This window comes from Neolamprologus multifasciatus, chromosome 8, assembly GCF_963576455.1.
Source record: "Neolamprologus multifasciatus chromosome 8, fNeoMul1.2, whole genome shotgun sequence".
NCBI lineage: Eukaryota > Metazoa > Chordata > Actinopteri > Cichliformes > Cichlidae > Neolamprologus > Neolamprologus multifasciatus.
This window is the reverse complement of record NC_140446.1, coordinates 10,104,325-10,123,351: the sequence shown is the minus strand read 5'-3', so window position 1 is coordinate 10,123,351 and position 19,027 is coordinate 10,104,325. Positions and strand designations below refer to the sequence as shown.

At 38.7% G+C, this 19,027-nt stretch overlaps 1 protein-coding gene across 1 annotated transcript; it reads right to left on the bottom strand.

The window, feature by feature from the left end:
* Positions 1-502: 502 nt before the first annotated feature.
* On the bottom strand, positions 503-4,873 carry chac2 (ChaC, cation transport regulator homolog 2 (E. coli)). Its single transcript, XM_085170955.1, has 3 exons — positions 4,504-4,873; positions 3,156-3,191; positions 503-983 (listed from the first exon to the last, which is right to left on the bottom strand). The coding sequence occupies exons 1-3, from the start codon at positions 4,636-4,638 to the stop codon at positions 585-587; spliced, it is 570 nt and encodes a 189-aa protein (XP_085027081.1). The 5' UTR covers positions 4,639-4,873; the 3' UTR covers positions 503-584.
* Positions 4,874-19,027: the final 14,154 nt, after the last annotated feature.

Here is a 19,027-nt window from a genome sequence, read left to right as displayed (position 1 = left end):
AAGAGTTCAGTCATGTTGAATATTGACTTTCAAGCTTTTTAGAATTATACTCTGCTTTTACATCCCATAGTATATTTCCATATTCAATAAATCGCTGTACCCATTTCCCCATTTTCTTAACAAAATATAAAGAAATGAGGGGTGGCTCAAGACTTTTAGCTCTATATTTAATAAACGTTAAACCAGACATGAAGCAGCTCAGGTTTGAGTGTTGAATGTTTAATAACTAATATGCAATAACATTAGCAATTCTTTGTCTCATCTTGACTAGTCAATGCCAGATATTAAATACCTATATTTAAACCATATATATTGAAACTGTTCTGTAGGGATTTATATTGAAACTTAACTTGCGATCTGTACATTTTTGGTAATTTATGTTTTCTATACCAGTTTATGTGTTATTACTTTGAAGCAGCTTTCAGTGGATATTTATTTGCACTGAAATCCTGAACAAAATAACATGATTTAGTCAACTAATGAGGTCAACATGTCCCATCATACATGTAACAAACATCTTTATTGGACAAGTTTACCTTAAACCCTGAGATCATGTGACGAACCCAGCCCAATATAGACATTTTTTAAAAATCCACTGCTGTTACTGAATTTTTCTGTCCGTTTTCTAGCCTCTCTCTTACTAAAGTTTCAAGAGAAAACAAATGTGTGTCCGAGTCCTCAGGCAGAAAAGTCCTCACGGCATCAGCCAGCTGAAACAGGTACTCTGTATTTTTCCCGCTTGGACCGGTAGAGTTGATGATCTGATTGGCGATCTCCTCCAGGGGTGCGGGGCCGAGGTAGCTGGGATTGTCCTTGGAGCCGATGTAGATCAGCGTCTGGCTTGGTGAGCAAGTGAGTGATGGACGGGGGTGAAAGGTCACCGTGACGACCTGATAACCACCTTTTTCTCGGTAGTCGAGGTAGCGCTTCACTTCTTCCTCCCGGCCAGTCGGCAGTTTGTAGGCAACACCCCAAACACACCCCTGAGGAAAGCAAAATGGCTTAGAGGTCCATAACCTGATGACATTTTATTAGGTACACCTGTTCAACTGCTTCTTCACACCAATCTGATTGGTGGCAGCATCTCAGTGCATTTAAGAATGTAGACATGGTAGACAAGAATACCTACTGAAGTTTAAACCAAGCAACAGAATGGGGAAGAATGGTGATTTGGTTGTTGGTGCCAGACTTACTGGTCTGAGTATTTCAGAAACTGCTGATCTAAGGACTTTACCTTGGACTTCAAGAAACTATAATTGATATTTTTCAGCATTTATTTCAAACTTATCACACTTATCAGTCAATTCTAAAAACAGATTCTTGCCATGCTTTACTACATCACAACTCATACTACAGTACTGTGCAAAATTCTCAAGCCACTCCTCATTTTTAGACATTTTGCTTTTAAGAAGTCAGACTTTCAAGTTCTTTTTTTTAAAGACATCTTGAGCAACAGTTCTTCAGGCTTTCTGAAGTCTTTCAAACGTTTTCCTTCTAGACATTGGCTGCTTTTTCACTCATTTTCATTCCAGTCGTTGATCGTTTTCAGAGATTTTGTCGCTTTATTTTATTTGTTTGGTTATCGCACCGGAACTGGATTCTTCAAATTGCCTTTAGTAAGTACAGACATGGTCAGGAGAGAGGTACAACATTGAGTATCTGTTGGCATCTGTGAAACATGGCTTAGTTTTGGTTTGGGGCTGCATTTCAGCCAGTGGTACTGGGTATCTTATCAAAATTATGTAATAATAAGCATTGAAAAGTACAGTCAGACTTTAAAACATAAAAACACTATCTAGGAAGCATTTGGCAACAGACTGCCACTGGATCACTATTAGACATGGATTGGCCTCCCCAGAGCCTAGACCTCAAGATTATTAAAGCAGAGTGGGATCACCTTGACAGAGAACAGAACAAAAGGCAGCCAACATCCAAAAAAAGACTTCTGAAACATCTTTAGACGTCTGGAGAACTATTCCAGAAGTCTCTTTCCCATTTTCCTACCAACATAAAAAATGAGGGGTCACTCAAGACTTTTGTACAGTACTGTCTATAAGAGGTTATCTTCTTTCCTGCGCCGTTTTCACTCCTGTCTGCCTTGTAAAAGCACGAAACTCTGCAAAACTGTTTTTATTTAAAGTATAACACTTTCTATGTATGTAAGTGAACACAAAAAGTTCTCTCTGAAGTGGAATCCAATTTGTGCAGCTTTGTACACTAATCGCCTTCACACTCCAACTCTTGTCTTAATTATAGCCAATAAAACAAGACTACATAACAAGGTAGGTGGATTATGACCTTCAGGTAGTAATAATCTCTCATTACTGTGTAAATAACATGTAATTTTGTTTGCTTCCTGCAATGCAAACATCAAAGTGATGACAATAAAGGCATACGTCTTGTACCTATTATGTAATGAAGTTACCAGTCAATGAAGGAAAGAACAAACAAATGGGGGCTATTTTGAGTATGTAGTCCGTATTTATTGAAAAACATCAAGAATATGGCCAAAATAGTCATATCCATCCATCCATCCATTCACTTCCGCTTATCCTTTTCAGGGTCGTGGGGGGTGCTGGAGCCTATCCCAGCTGTCATAGGGCGAGAGGCGGGGTACACCCTGGACAGGTCGCCAGTCTGTCGCAGGGCCAACACACAGGGACAGACAACCATTCGCACTCATATTCACTCGCACATTCACACCTAGTGGCAATTTGGATTATCCAATTAACCTATCCCCACAAGCTGCATGTCTTTGGACGGTGGGAGGAAGCCGGAGTACTCGGAGGGAACCCACGCAAACACGGGGAGAACATGCAAACTCCACACAGAAAGACCCCGGCCTGATGGTGGAATTGAACTCAGGACCTTCTTGCTGTGCGGCAACAGTGCTAACCACAGTGCCACCGTGCTGCCCAAAAAAGAGTCATATTCAAAATAGAATTTCTTCATTTCTATTATCGTTTCTTTCATTTCCATTAATTTTTGATAATGAATGGTTCTGCTCATCTGTCAAGCTATTAATTGAATTTGTGGTTGGAATCACAAATTATTTCTTTCTGACATCATAAACACTTTTTAATACTGACTGATTAATAAAGGAATACGTCAAATTGTTATTGCACCCTGATGTTAAGAAAGGAGGTATAACTCACCTCAGGATTCTCCACGAGTGTCACAACCCGGCCAGGCTGCAAAGAACACACAAACACACATAATAAATGGCTTTGTCATTAAATTGCAAGTTGGTTAGCACACATATTGCAGGAAATGGGATCTTTCTGAAAGGTTACAGGCACCGTGGGGGAAATAATTATTTGATCCCCTGTTGAATTTGTAATGTTGCTCACTTACAGAGAAATTGGTTACATTTTCATTAATTAATTTTTATGGTAGTTTCATTTTAATGGAGAGAGACAGAATATCAACCAAAAGTCCAGGAAAAAAAGCATATTACATAAACACTATAAATTGATTTGCATGTCACCGAGTTAAATAAGTATTTGATCTCCTATAACCTAGCCAGAATTCTGGCTCCAAGAGGTTGGCTGTGTGTTCATGTGGTACACAGATTACAATCAATCGATTACAGATGCGCTTGATTTCAAGTTATATTTGTAAAGCACGCTTGTCCATAAAATCTGTTTTTTCCATCCCAACCTCTCTACCTCCATAGGCAAAACCTAAGAGCTGGATAAGAATGTAAACCTCCACAAAGCTGTAATGGACTGCAAGTCAATCAACAGTAGGTTTGGTGAGAAGGTGACAACTTTTGGTGACATTATTTGGAAATGAAGGAAATAAAAAGATTATCAATCACCCTATAGAAAATCTGTGGGGGGAACTGAAGTTTCAAGTTGCCAAGTACAAAGGCATGTTTTGCTTGGCGATGAAATACTTCTTTCAATCAATGACATGCAAATGAATTTATAGCTTTTACTTCTGAATTTCTGGTTGATATTCTGCAGCTCACCGTAAACAGTTCGAGACTGTTTATTCCGTTGTGTGTGAGCAAACTTGCAAATTCAGCAGGAAAACAATTATTTCCTCCACTGTATAATATCACCTGTACACTTTATAATGCAGTGGTTGCCAGACTGTGAGGTGGACACGTATTGATTGGGCACAGTGTTCGGCAGACCAGGGGAAAAAAAGTGGATAAAATTAGAATGATATAAAATGAATACATTTTCTAAAGCTGGGCAAACAAAGAAAAGTTGTGGTTTTAATCCGTTATAAGATTACAGGAGTCTATAAATCACCATATTAGGGGGAATATTGCTAACATGGATATAAATATTAAAGGGTAACATCTAGCCCATGTATAAGGAATAACGGTTAGGACATAAAGGCGTTAACTTTGTAATAATATAAGCCGAAGTGAAGTGTCTTCAGTGATGTCTGCCGTGCACTAAAACACACTGTAGCAACATTGCATCAGGTAGTACTTTTTTCATTCTGGCCGCTATGAATCAGTTCCCAAAGCCAGTAAGGTATACTCACCTTACCCGGTACTCCTCGATGGTCGGTACTGCCTTGCCAAAACCGGCGACTGAAGCCTTTTATGTACCCAATTCTCTTTTCCTCGTAAGGAAAATCTACTTTCCATATCAGTGAGCCGTAACCGAACACCCACATGATGAGAGGTTAGGCTAACAGAAAAGGACGGTTCAGCTGGACGAAATAGTCACCTGTAATCGCGACGACTACGACTTATAACAAGAGCTACAGCATTATAAAAGCTGACGTGTTCACCTGTATGAGTAAAGGTGATATTTAAAAACAGGAAAACGTGCTTGAAGCACCGGTTCCGTGTTCAGCAGACAAACTGTCAAGTCATACGGATTACGTAAGTTCCTTCACTTCCACTAAATACCTTTCAGTTTAAATGACAATTCTGGAGAATCTGCAAATTTTTGGCTAAGAAAGCTAAATTATGACTTTTCGGTTGTTGAATCAAATGATACCCATTCTTTTCGCACCGTGTTGTGCTTACAGCATATGCTGTATCACTTTCTTGCAAATGCTTTCGGGCCACCTGCTTTTAATTTGAAGGTGAAGCCACAATTCCGGATGTTTGTAGCTATTTCTGTGCTGGTTTTAGTTAGGTCAAACGGTACAGATAAGCAAGAAACGTTGTCATCGTGACGTATGTCTAAATAGCAAGAGATTAAAATTTTGTAATAAGTAGTTTGAATGTGTCCATGACTTCCTTGTTACCGTTCAGTACAGTGGGATAAATTTAGTTTAGGTTCACATCAATTTATTTCAACAAACTTTTTTTTTTAATTAAAAAAATAAAACAAATAAGAAACAAATAAGAAATATTATTAGATTAGTCTACTATTGTATTAGTTAACAACAGTGCATGATATTAATCGTGGACATTAACGATTAATGGATGTGTTAATGTGACCTTTTCTTGTCAAAAAAAAGTCACAATTAAATCTTAATAACATACAAAACTTTTATTTCCATTTTTTTTTTTTTTTTTTTTTTTTTTTAAATCTCGTCGTTTCTCGAATATTGGGTTCACCTATTACCTGATGTACCCTAAACCCCTACAAGATTATTTTATTTTAGGCTATGGCTCTCATGATTTCTTTTCAGCTCATTTCTACTTATGTGTGGCCTTTTTTCAAACATGAGCTGGGACAGATAACACAGGGCTTTCATCCTGACACCAGGGGGTGCTGAGTTTCTATTTCCCACAGTGTGTCATGGCACGCTTCTTTCATGTATGCCGTGAGAGCACTGATTCAGAACCAAATTAAGTGGACAGCAGCAATATGGTCTCTAATGTCATGCTCATTCCCCTGCCTCTGAGAACAGCTAGTCAGCAAATCTTTTATCTGAGACTCTAGTTTGGAGATGCAGCTCAATAGCTGAAATCCCCAGCTGTGGTATAAATGTGGTATGTGGTAAATATCCACCATTTAGATACCCTATTCAAGAAACCAAAGCCAAACTTGGGGTAGCTGAGCTGATTGCTGAGTGACAGAAGATCAGAAGTCAGCTCTAAACGGGAAATAAAAAATGGAAACAGTAACTGTGTTGGTCGTGAAACCTGCTGCCATCTACTCAAAAACATATTCTTTTTGCTTTTTAGCCCCCCGCATGTTATCTTTTACTTTTATAATTAAAGTATGTTGTTTTGTAAATGCACCAGTGTGAATTTACATCTGCAATTTATAAGCACTCCTTGGAAGCATTGAGTGGACTCCTCTTTGACTTCAAAAATGCCTCTAATTCTTCGTGGCACATATTCAGCAAGGTGCTGGAAATATCTTTCAGCGAGTCCATAATGACATGATAGCTTCACACAGCTGCTGCAGATTTGTTAGCTCATATCCCTGACATGGTCAAGAAATCAGTTTGAGATGACTGGACTGGATTGTCACATGGTGTGTTATCATGATGGAAGCGGCTATCGGACGATGGGTACACTGTGAATATAAAGAGATGGGTATGGTTAGCAACAATACTTAGGCAGGCTGTGGGGTTTAAACAATGCTTGATTGGTACTAAGGGGTCCAAATTGTGTGAAGAAAATATGCTCCACACCGTTACACCACCGGATTGATCCATGCTTTCATGTTACTTACAGAAAGTTCAGACCCTACTATCCAAATGTTGCAGCGAAATGGAGATTCATCACAACAGCAAACAAATGTCCAGTGTTCTTTTATCCAGTTTTGGTGAGCACTCGTGTGGTTTTCTGCTGCTGCTGTAGTCCACTTGCTTCGAGGTTCAGAGGTGCTCTTCTGCTTTCCTCAGTTAAAACAAGTGGCTATTTAAGATACTGTTGCCTTCTTCTTAGTTCTTAGTTCAAAGTAGTCTAGCTAATCTCCTCTAATATTTGACATCAACAAGGCGACTGTGAATCAATGCCACAAATAACTTGCAAACTGCATCTCTGTGCTGTATCTATCTTTGACACTTTTATTAGTGTGGCGAGGTGTGGTTTGTGGCACAGCAGCAGGGGAGGGGTGGAGCAGTGGGGTCAGGGTTTGGTGTCAGCGGAAGACCAACACAGCTGATTTCCATTGTATAATCACGCCTTCCCTATTAGAGTTAGATGCCAGGACCTGACAAGAGAGCTGCGTGTGCTGCACTGGAGATAGACAGCTGTAAAGATGCCTAACCGGAGTCACTGGAAAAATTATAAGTAAACATTCAATTACCTGCAAAGCTACATGCCGTAGGTCCTTTACATCACAATTAGAAAATATTAACTTGTGTTAGTTCTTGATGTTTGCTACCTTTGTATTCCAGTGACAAACAACACAGACATGTAGGCAAGTCTAAACAGTTTGTTCTACATCGTGTTTGTTTTCTAAGAAAAGAAGCTATTTTTTTTCTCATAATGAAGAACATGTTTTATTTACTTGACTAAAGAAAACACTATGTATTTCCTCTCTAGGTGAATTTGTTGTGTCCTGTTTGGAAGATGGTAAACAAAGATGTTGTAGCGAATGTGAAGATAACGCATGAGAAATGACTGGAAATAGCATTTAGTGTAAACGTTCTGTTCGTCTATCTAATCAGTACCAATCTGAAACCCATTTTCCCCTTTAACACATCCTAGTACAGAGCATAAACATTACATATCTTATAAATTAAATCTACAGTAATCCACCCTTTATTCCAGATTTAATCAAAAGACTCATTATGTCAACAAGATAATCAAAGCAAATATGTCATCATTCTGTGCTGGTATGTAGGTGGCTTTGCATGCACAGCTTCACTCTGTTATTTCTTCTCCCAGTTTCTCCATACACGTTACATCAATTTGATTCTCTTAGGCTTTCTTCTTCTCTGACAAGCATTTCCTCTCAGCCTCCTTCTCCCCGTGCTCCTCCTCTCTTTGTGTTCCCTCTCCAAATGCAGAGCTGCTCCTAAACCTTCCTGTTCTCCTCCTGCAGAGTATTCTGTTTATTCGACAGGGAGGTGGCCAAGATAGTTCTTTGCTCGATCATTTCCCTCTGAATTTTGCTCATTTTTGCAAGCCCACTTTCACGTTGGAAGACTGCATTTGAATCAGAATTGTGTTATTTGATCGTTTTTTTGCCCTCAAAATTGCGCTCGCTCGCAAAGATTCAACCTGCCTGGGTCAGTTTCCTTGACATGATGAGCCCTACTGAAAAACATGTAGCAAACACACCAAGGAGTAAATCAGATAATGCCACATCAGGTCAAATCTATGTGGATGGATCAGACTGTATCACGCTTGACAACTGACAGAGAGCACTGGTTTCCTTTAACCTCATAACCACCAGTTGTTCCTTGACCTTACATTTGATGTTGTAGCCGTGATAAAAGAGGTTCAATGCACTGTGAATCCTAATTTACTGATGTTATCCTTTCCATGGAAATATCAGAACAAAGAGCTTTTCTTTGCTGTAGGTTATGAACTGATGATGTCGTTTGACATTTAATTCAAAGGACTTGTTGAATAGAAAGCCTGTGTTAGAAATCATAAAAGCATGGCAGTTGAAATTTTGGGGCATTTGTATTCATTTCTCATGGTGAATTAGGGACTGAAATTTAGAATATTGTATATGAGGCTCTGTTTTACTTACTTTTTAAAAAAATCTGTGACTTGTGAGTGCCTCAGCTTTAGGGGGGCACATCACCAAATTACAGGAGTGCTCCTTTAAGACGAGTTACACTCCGCATGGTCTATTTACTTGTACTGTCTTTCCAGCTCTGAGTGGGTTTTCTTGTTCAGACGAAAAATCCAGGAAAATGTGTCTGTTGCCATCTTAGTCCTTTGTATTTTGTGCCAAGGCCTCTTTCTATTTAAGAGGCCTCTTTCACTGCTGTTCTTTGTTAAATGGAGCTCTCAGCATTCAGGACTTCTTTTGATTTTGTGTGTTCTAGCAAAGAGATTTTAATACTGTGTGAGAGATTCTGGCCAGCTTTATCAATTTGCACTCAAGAGTTTTTATTTTTTACAATAAATATACCATCCAGTTACCAACAATTTTTTTCTAACTAGGGAGAGAGAATTACTTACATAAGCAATGTTGTAAGAGAGAGATGAAGATTCCTGAACTGGAATTTGAGAGCAAATTCCAAAACAGCACGTTGTGGTAGGACTGTATCTTCCATGGGATACAAAGCTCTTTAAACTTTACTTCAGGGCAAAGTTTTTATGTGGCATTCACTCACATTTGTCTGTTTTTTCTACAGGTGCTCTGAAATGAAATAAATCCTTCAAAACTACTGCCCAAATAAGTGCCGAGAGGCGTTTTTAAGATGCCTGCCAACTGTCTAATCTTTCTTCTAGAAAAAAAACAAACATTTTTAATCATTCTTTGGTGTCAAACTGAAGAAATCCAACATGAGAATTTCATTGGTCATTTGTTCTTATCATTTTCTTACTATAGTGTGTAGAGGTAATGCGATTTTACTACCCACTTTATATATTTTTTTGAACATAACAATGAGTTCACTGGATTCAAATTGCCTTCACAGTCACCAACACCCTCCTAGCACCTTGTTGAATCTATGCCAAAGGTGGAATTAAGACACTTCTTAAGACACGAGGGGACAAATCTAGTTAATAGCAAGGTGAAGTGTAAAGTAAGTATGCAAAATTGCTTTTAATGCAACCCCAAGTTGTCTAAGAAAAAATGAACAGAACTACTAAAGCTACTCTTTTTTCACTTATTGATAAAACCTCTAAGAAAATTACAGCTTTAAGGGGTGGCTGATAAAACGTGTTATACTGCATGCGTAGCTGTATGGAGCTGTGTACCTGTCTGTTGACTGCAGATGGAAATTAGCTAGTGGGTAAATCTGGTAAAAAAGGCTTCTTTTCTCTGAGGAGATCAATGTTTCTGTGAATGGGCCCTGACAAAGAAAAGGAATAAAATAAAAGCAAAGAGAAACTGTACTACAAAAATGTTCTACTGCCTTCATTGGCTGTCAGATAGAAGGCAAATCAAGTAAGTTATATCCTTACTGTGTTTACAAGCTTCTTTCAAGGAAAGCCAAAATTTACATCTTTCATGCTAGTCAAATATCATTCCCAGATCTAAAAAGAGTCTTTCTGTTAGCTCTTAACAATATTTGCCCAGTCTTAAGTTTCCACGTTTATATAAAACCCTTTGGATATATTCCAAGCACACATTTAAAGGAACTTACGGGGACAATATTGATGACAACCTCTGGACACTAAAGTATAATTTTGTCATGCGAGTATTTAGTGCAAACATCTGTGTTATACACAGGTATATGATAAACATAAAAGCAATGTGTCTGCTAGCTGTTTCACTGTTTTAGACCCATTTTTCCCTCAAATCCTGGAGAAGACAGAATAATTGAGCAGCTCTGCTTAAATTGCTGTTTCCAACTCAAACAATCAGCCAGAAAAGATCCCTTCTTAATTTCATATCTACAGAGACTATTGCTTTTATTGCTCATAATGAGCAGACATGCACTACCACTGTTGCTTTTTTTAAAGTGTCGTTTTCTCGCTTGTTGAGATTTGAAAAGAGATTTCTTCAGATAGTTGAACCTTTTCTTCCTACCATCCACCTGCAGGATCATCTAACTAACCTGCAATATTTAGTTGCTCTCCTGCAGCAATTGAGGTCTACAAAACGCATCCAAAAGGTCTCCTCCATATTGACTCACTCTGGCATCAGTGGTTTTCCACACACAAAAAAAGCTCTTGAACCCCTGACTCCATCTCAGCAGCCAAAGTGAAGAATTGGCTTGCTGAGCCATGAAAAGTCTACTATATGTAGAGAGCAGAGTTGAATGGGCCGTTTTGGGCTCTGAGATCTCGAGACAGTTTGATCCTGAACTGCTCATATGACTCGTCAGAGTTCTCTCACACGCTCACGCTGAAATGAATGCAGCCACATCTATCACAACTGTTGTTCTTGCCTGAGAATGTGAATCTATTCTGGGTATAACAGCTAATAATGATGATATGAAGGACTGTTAGATAAGGAAGTCATAAATTACCGAGTCAATATTATCTATTTTGACTCACTTTTTGCACTGAGACTGCAAAGACCTAATTTATGAAAGTGTTGGACCAGCACAAGCATTGATTAATTAAAGTAACAGAATGAGAGAATCATGTTCGCATTGGCATTACTGATATTCTCCCTCTGTCTTCAAACGTTGTAGATGTAATAATAGAAACGATGATAGGCCTATAAAGAAAAAGTTTTATGGGTGATGAGTGCTGTTTTCTCCTTTGTCTTATCAGTAACAAAAGGCAAGTATTTGGGGTCCATGTGATGATAGAGGCGCCTGTTAACACATGTTCTCAAGAAATTAATGTAAAGTTCTTTCCAACTCCGAGTAGTTCTATTAAGACAAAAAAAAACTAAATACTGATCATGAAAAGAGAGAATCAGAGGTGATATCACCTTACCTCTATATCAGTGTCAGCAAAGGTTGTGTCATTATGTTAAAAAAAATTACTAGGATGGATGGACATGGTCCGCAACAATACTCCATCAGACTGCAACATTTAAACAATGTCAGAGTAATATCCCACACGCTACTACACCACCATCAGCCTGAACTGTTCATTCAAACAGGATGGAGTGTCAGGAGTGTCGTGTGTGGAGGCGAGGAAGTGACCCAAACGCAGGACTCATGGATAGTGACGAACTGAAGATGGTTTATTATGAATCGTGGATGAACAGGGCAGGAACAAAGGACTGACTGGCTGGCTGGCTGACTGAAAGACTGGAAGGATGGCTGACTGACTGAACTGAACATACGTACGAGAGACGACATTAACATCAATGACACGACAGTGAACGAGTAGAAACAGAAGACTTAAATACACAGACTGATGAGGATGATAATGAGAGACCGGTGAGTACACAGCTGAACATAATCTGGCTAATGGCACGAGACGAGCTGACACAGGAAAAGCAGGAAGTGAGAACATGGAAGTGGCAAAATAAACTGAACATGAACAAAACTGAAAGCACTGGGTCGACGACCCAGGAACCCTGACATGGAGCCATACTTTCATGTTTTCTACACCAGATTCTGACCCTACCGTCCAAATATCACAGCAGAATTCGAGACTCACCAGACCAGGCAACTTTTCTTCAGTCTCGTATTGTCTAATTTTGGTGAAATCATGTGAACTGTAGCCTCAGTTTGCTCTTCATAACTGACAGGAGTGGGCTGCTGTAAGAATCCGTGTTGTGTGTGTTGAGAGATGCTCTTCTACATACTTTGGTTGTGAATAAAGATTATTTGAGTTACTGTTGCCTTTCTGTATGTCAGGTCTGTGGTAGCAGACCATGGGAAGAGGAGAGTGCAAACAAAAGGCAAAAGGAGACTAAGATTAAACTAATTAAACTAGGAAAAACTAAACACTAGATCCATGGAACATGAAAACCTGAAACATGAAACCCAACACCTCAGGACAAAAATACAAAACACTTGTTCACATGTTCACGGACCTAGTGCCATGACACTATCTGCTCCAAGCAGTTTGTCCCTCTCCTCTCTGGCTTCTGACATTTTCTTCCAGAGAAAGGTTCCTCAATGGATATTTTATCCTTTTTGTGTGGGGAAATTCCCAGCAAGTCTTCAGTTTATGAAATAGACCAGCTCATCTAGCACTGACAACCATGTCACCTTCAGTCATTCAAATCAAAGTTCTTCTCCATTCTGGAGCATCGTACCAGTTGGTGTCATCTTGCAGTTTGGCTGATTAAATATTTGCCTTAACAAGTGGTTGAATAGTGTTAAATCCTCCCAATTCTCTTAATCTTTGGGCTGAAGGAAGGACAATACTCGGTGTATAAATGCTCAATCAACAATCTTTTATTCCATACAATTCAACACTTTATGAGCATAAACCATCCGGATGGGGAGACATGCATGAAGAAGGTCACAGCAAATCTACTCAACCTCTTATAGCCTCTGTTGGCCCGCACCTAGTCGTAAAAACCCAAACATCCACATTCTTTCTCTCTCTCAGTGAGCCTAAGTTATGACCTTGGCTTCCTGTGCAGTATGTTCTGTTCTTTTCTGTTTTTCTCTGAAAACAGTATTTCTTATACCTCAGCAGTATAATGCATCATAAAACAATATCATTCATTCACCATAAATCAGCAGTCTAATTTAATACAAATCAATTTAACAAATGTAATAGTTATCACCTTCTTCTAATTCAAGAGAATAATGCAAACTAAAACTACATAATGATTTCACAATCTTTAATTAGGGGTCTAACATGGCATAAGATAATATAATGAGCTCACAATAGATGTACCTAAAGAAGTGGCCGTTGAGTCTACTTTTGATTTTATAAAATATAAAATATTACGGATTTTGCTATAACTTCCAAGCATTTACCATGACACTGAAAGCCCTTCTGGGTTAAGGGTTAACATTGATTCTAAGAGCATTTTAAAATGATAATATACAGCCTACTTTTTCTCCTTGACTGATGGTAACACATAATACAGCAGCACAGTTAAACATTTTCTTCATTTACATTTTAAACTGTGCACATTTGTAACAAGTAGCAACAAAAAAACAGCTCTGCACTCATCCCATTTGTGTTTTTATACTCCCTGCATATGGTGATGGACTACTGTCATACACAAATTGTTTGTTTTAACAACATCTTGGTGTTCATCATGCTTGAGTTGACTTTTTATTAGATTGTGTTTATTGTCTAAAGATATTTTTTGATAGGGGACATCTGTAAGAAATGTTCTGCGCCGATGTTGCAAAGTCTTGGCAGGCATTAGATCTCTTGGCAGGTGACGTGATATTAAACAATCTGTTAATGTTGCATGGCCAGTGGTTTCGTGGAAAACAGGATGTTCCAGTCAGAAACAGCTGGCTCGGAAATCTATTTACATGTCTGGGCTAGGATGATGGGAAAGGGAGCAAAGTGTTCTAAAGCAAATTATGTGAAGGAGTAAGATACGGATGAACTGAGCTATTTTGAGCTGATTCGTTTCTCTCTTTATTAACGAGGAATTTCCTTCACACTACAAAGAAGCATATCCGATACATGTAAATGACGTTGCTGAACAGATCCAAGATGTTTTCTGCCAAAGGTGATGTAAATAAAACTTCAGTCCAGTCATCTTGATGCATTCTCAATCATCCAGGAAAGTAAATCTCCAAAAGTTGATTCTGTTCATCTGGACGTAGCGTTTTGTGGGAGAAACGTTTCGCCACTCATCCAAGTGACTGAAGACTGAAGAAGTCACTTGGATGGTTTGGGGCTGGATAAAATTATTTATTTATTTTTAAATTGCATTAACTGTGCAAGCTTTTACAGTTGATTTTATACACAGTCCCCTTTTGTCAGAGGCTCACAGTTAATTGGAGAACTGTCTGACAAGTGGTTTCATGGCCAGCTGAGGCCTGTTCACTTGTTATTTCATGATAAATGAAGCAGACATAAGATCTGAAGTTGTTTCAAAGTGTTGAATTTGCGTTTTACAGCGTTTCACTGTACATTATAATATGAGGCCAATAGAGAGGGGCAAGTAAGGGAATCCATCATTAGACTGAAAATTAAACATATCAAGGAGGTAACAAAAGCTTTAGGTGTGGCTACATTAACACTATAGCCTGTATTTATATAGCGCTTTACTAGTCCCTAAGGACCCCAAAGCGATTTACACATCCACCCATTCACACACTGGTGATGGCAAGCTACATTGTAGCCACAGCCGCCCTGGGGCGCACTGACAGCCAAGTCGAGAACAATCTCAATGAGGTTCAAGGTAAAGGACTCAAGGTAAAGAAATGGGATGTTCTTCAGTGGCAAAGTCAGTCACCTGATCTCAACCGAACAGAGCATGCTTTCCAGTTATTAAATAGAAAACTGAATGCAGAGAGACCCACAAATAAGCAGGAGCCGAGGAAAGAGAGCATTTGATGACCCTGGGTTGTAGACATCAGCCTTTTATACAAGTATTAAAAACTGCCATTATATTTAATATTATATTGTTTTGTCCAATAAGTTTTGAGCCTATAAAAGCGGATGACTGTGTATGTAAATGGTTATAATTCTCAGCATTTTCTAACTTTTTCTTTTATTAAACCTCTTGAATTAAAGCTAAAAGTCTGCGCTTTGATCACATAATGACTGTTTTAAGAGCCACTGTGGAGGTGCACAGAGGTGAAACTACAAGAAATATGGCTTTGTCTAAAAAAGTATGCACATAACTCTAAAAAAGTAACACATACAGAATCTAAAATGGTGTGAAGTACTCAGATATTGTGATTTAAATTGAAAAAAAAAAATGCAACCATTCAGAGCACGTTTTTAAAGTATTCCAAAATTTAAAAAGCACTCACTATACATTGCCAACATTTTAAAATAGATGAAGAGCCACTAGATTGAATGAGAATATTAAAAGATAGATGGATATGATAGCTTTACAAGCTGTTAAAAAATGTTTTTGTGACCTCATCGTGATGGAGTTAGAGACACCATTCAACATTTTTTTTTTTGTTTTCTTTTTTCCCTACTCTAAAAATAAGATTAAGCACCAAAGCCCTTGTTTCCAAACCACTGACACTCAAGTTTGTGTTTTTGGAGTGATCCTCAAGCAAAAATGAAAAGTATTCTCTCACACAGAATTAGTGGTATTCTAGTAAAGCGCTGGATAAATGCAGAAAAAATTTGACCCAAGGGTCAGCCTTGCTGTTGACTATTCACACTGAACTCTGAGTAGAACAAATACCTCCATGCCAGGAGCTCTGTGCCATTGTGTGTACATTACTGTGCAAAAGTGTTGAGTCTTTCTTTATAATTTGCTAGGGAAATAGAAAATGTTCAAACATAAATGGAAACAGAGTATTACTTAAGGTAAAATGGAATTTGTACAATTCTAACTAGCTTTAAAGGGGAATATTTTATATTAACATCTTTATTGTTATTCTATAGTTCCATCAAATCATCTGCTAAAAACCTTGGTAACATTTTCATCAACAATGGAATTTTGATTTTAACATCTCAAAGCTCATCCAGTCTTCTTTATTTCACCTTATGATATAAAGTTATTATTAATATTACTATTGTTATTATCAATATTGCAGCATTTCTTGTTATTTCTTTAAGTACTCATCAGGAATATTTCTTCAGGCTTCTGGAAGGACATTCAGAGCTCAGTTCTTGAATTGTTCAATTCTTTGTCAAGATGATCCCACATTGCTTTGATAGCGTTGATGTCGGGCTCTTGGGAGGCCAATCCATGACTGAAAGGATTCCATTCTGTGTTTTTACGGGCATCTCTGCTTGATCCAATTCATGTGCCCCAGGTGGCAGACTTCAAGCCGACTTCAAAAAAAATAAAATAAATAACAGGAGTACATGGCTGTCCAGTCTCCAGCTGTCTGTGTCCATTTTCTCACAACAGAGAATAATCAAGGTCTAACAGGAATGACTATTCTGCCGTGGCGTGTCCAGCTGTGTCTGTGCTTACAATAGAATATAATGTCCAAGTTAAGTATACTTTTTTTGTAGATGCAGACACATCTCCACGGTTACGAAAATTTGTTGACACACAGACATTAAAGGTAAATGCTAATTGTAGCAACTAGCTTCATGCTTAGGTTTCTCCTCGTCTAATTTAACCACTGAACTCAACCTCTTGATTTGTTTTTGTGTCTTTGGTGCCTTTTGGGTTTTGGAACTATTAATTAATCTAACAAATAACAATAATAAATTATAAAAAAAAATATTTGTCATTTAGCATTAATTAGCATGTATTTGTGCCTGTGCAAGGCATCCATACAATTGGATACATCTTACAGATGGTAAATTAGCATACCTTCCTCTAGGTAAATATGGCCACATCTTGCTCCAAATAAAAAACAAAAAGCATTTTAATGGCCAGAAATCAAAGTTTTTAATCAACGAGTGACTTTACAGTACTACTTTCAACTTGTAGCTTTAACATTAAATATTTTCTTTCTTAGCTTATTTGTAAAACTTTGGCCTTTTCGTGGTAGGATTCATTATATGAAACTTTCTGATTATAAAATGGTTCATGGGTGTCCTACTGTTAATTTAGTTATTTGAGTCTGTATTAAAGTGGTGGACTGGACAAATAACAATCCAAGATTTTCACCCATCCCATTGTTAATTATTCAGGCAAAACTTTGGGTGGGAGAAGAGAGCCTTAATACTGTACTGTCAACTTTTTGATTGGAAAGCGGAAACGTTTGTGCTTGAGGTTTAAGAGCAGAGATGAGTCAAAGCTGGTGGACAGCTGGCATGGAGTCAGGGCCAAAGTGGAGTTATGGCCATATTTGAGCACAGCCGCAGCACAGTGCTGTCAATCTGGTTGAGGATCCACAGAGGAGATGGAGATGAGATTTAGTCAGTGCCAGAGAAAAATTTGAGCAGAGATAGAGCTGATGCCCATTCTGGTGATGAGTGGGAGTTTATGTCAGTGAGGGAGTCTCGCTTTTACTGAGGAAGCAGGAGTTGATGACGAAGAAGAGGATGAGAGGAGTCTGAATTGCGTCAGAGTGGAACCAACCAGATAATTGCTGGAGACGAGCCAGCATAAAGCTACTGGAGTCTGTAGTGAAGTCAGAGAAAGAGCTGGAGTGGGGGAGGAGAAGCGAGATGAAGAGGTGTTAGAGACTGGGGATTCATAAAGGCTTTTTTTCCCTCACTATTTTATTCCTTTCCGATCCTTAACTGTGTTTATTTTAGAAGCACACGACAGTGTGAAGCTGATGCAGAAAAATCGCTCTGTCAATGAATTCCTTGAGCTTGGCAGATAAAGAGGACTAACTTGATATGATGAAAGAGAGTCTGTCACTCTGGCTGGACTCGGAACATTTTGCTCTGGACGCTTGACAGACCGACGGCTGGTGGCCACAGAAAAGAACGTTTGCTATAAATATTGTCATCTACAGTTGTTACGCTGACCATAAATGAAGCAACCATTTCAAAGCACGAAATCATAACAGGCCTCTTTTTGAACTTCTCTGTTCGCAAGATAGTCTATGCTGCCTTCTCTAAATTAAAAAATGAATTGCAGCAAAGAAATGATATGCAGATAAAACAGTTTGTAGGTTGATAATTAATTAAACCAATAGTTAGTTCCCTTTAACAAACCATAAAATGATAATTATTAAAGTTAAATAACTGAAATTTGTTTTAAAGCGCTCATAAGGAGCAAGCTGAAGCGGTATCAGCCGCCTAGACGTCTCCCCCTTTACTGGGCATATCCAACTGGGAGGAGAACCCAGGGCAGATCCAGGACACATGGGAAGGATTATTTACTCATCTGGCTTGGGAATGTCTCAGTGTACTCCCAGAGGAACTGAGGTGGCTCAGGAGGGGGATGTCTGGGTATCTCTGTACGGACTGCTCCCCCTGCGACCTGGACCTGGATAAGCAGCAGAGGATGGTTGGAATACCCAAGTTGGCAAGAGGTGTGGCGGTGATATAAATCAGGATTATAAACCTGCAGGCATATGGTTTGTGTCCTGTTTAACTCACTCTTTAATTACACAGAACTGGAGCCTATCTCAGCTGACACTGGGTGAAAGGCGGGATACACTCTGGACAGTTCATCAGTCCATCACAGGGCTAACACACAGAGACAGATAACAACTGATCCACACCTACTGCCAATTTAGAATCACCAATTAAGCTAACAGGCAGGCTTTTACACTGTGAGAGGAAACCAGATCATCTGCAGGCACGGGGACAACATTCAAACACCATACAGAAAGGCCCCAGTTGGCCAACAAAAGGTTAGAAAATTCCCAGAAAATTATTGCTGAGGCAAAACTGCTAAGGAATAAATCACCGCGCTGCCCTATAGTCTGTCGAAAAGATTGGAGTTTTGTACAGACATTACAGAGGATAAATCCTAATGATTTCAGTGATCCACAACTACTTCTTTTCAAGCCATGTGCATCAAACTATACAATTTCCATTCACATCTTACACCATCTTCATTTTTCACCTTGGTGGCCTTGCTGAGGTGAATGTCTAAAGCGCTTTACTGATAGTCTTTTAAACATATTTATT

Excerpts from the sequence above, each read along its gene's own strand:
- chac2 (XM_085170955.1), bottom strand. The coding sequence starts at position 4,638 with ATGTGGGTGTTCGGTTACGGCTCACTGATATGGAAAGTAGATTTTCCT. Across the intron at positions 3,192-4,503 it reads ATCGAGGAGTACCGGGTAAG|CCTGGCCGGGTTGTGACACT; the intron begins GTGAGTATACCT and ends TGTTCTTTGCAG. Across the intron at positions 984-3,155 it reads CACTCGTGGAGAATCCTGAG|GGGTGTGTTTGGGGTGTTGC; the intron begins GTGAGTTATACC and ends TGCTTTCCTCAG.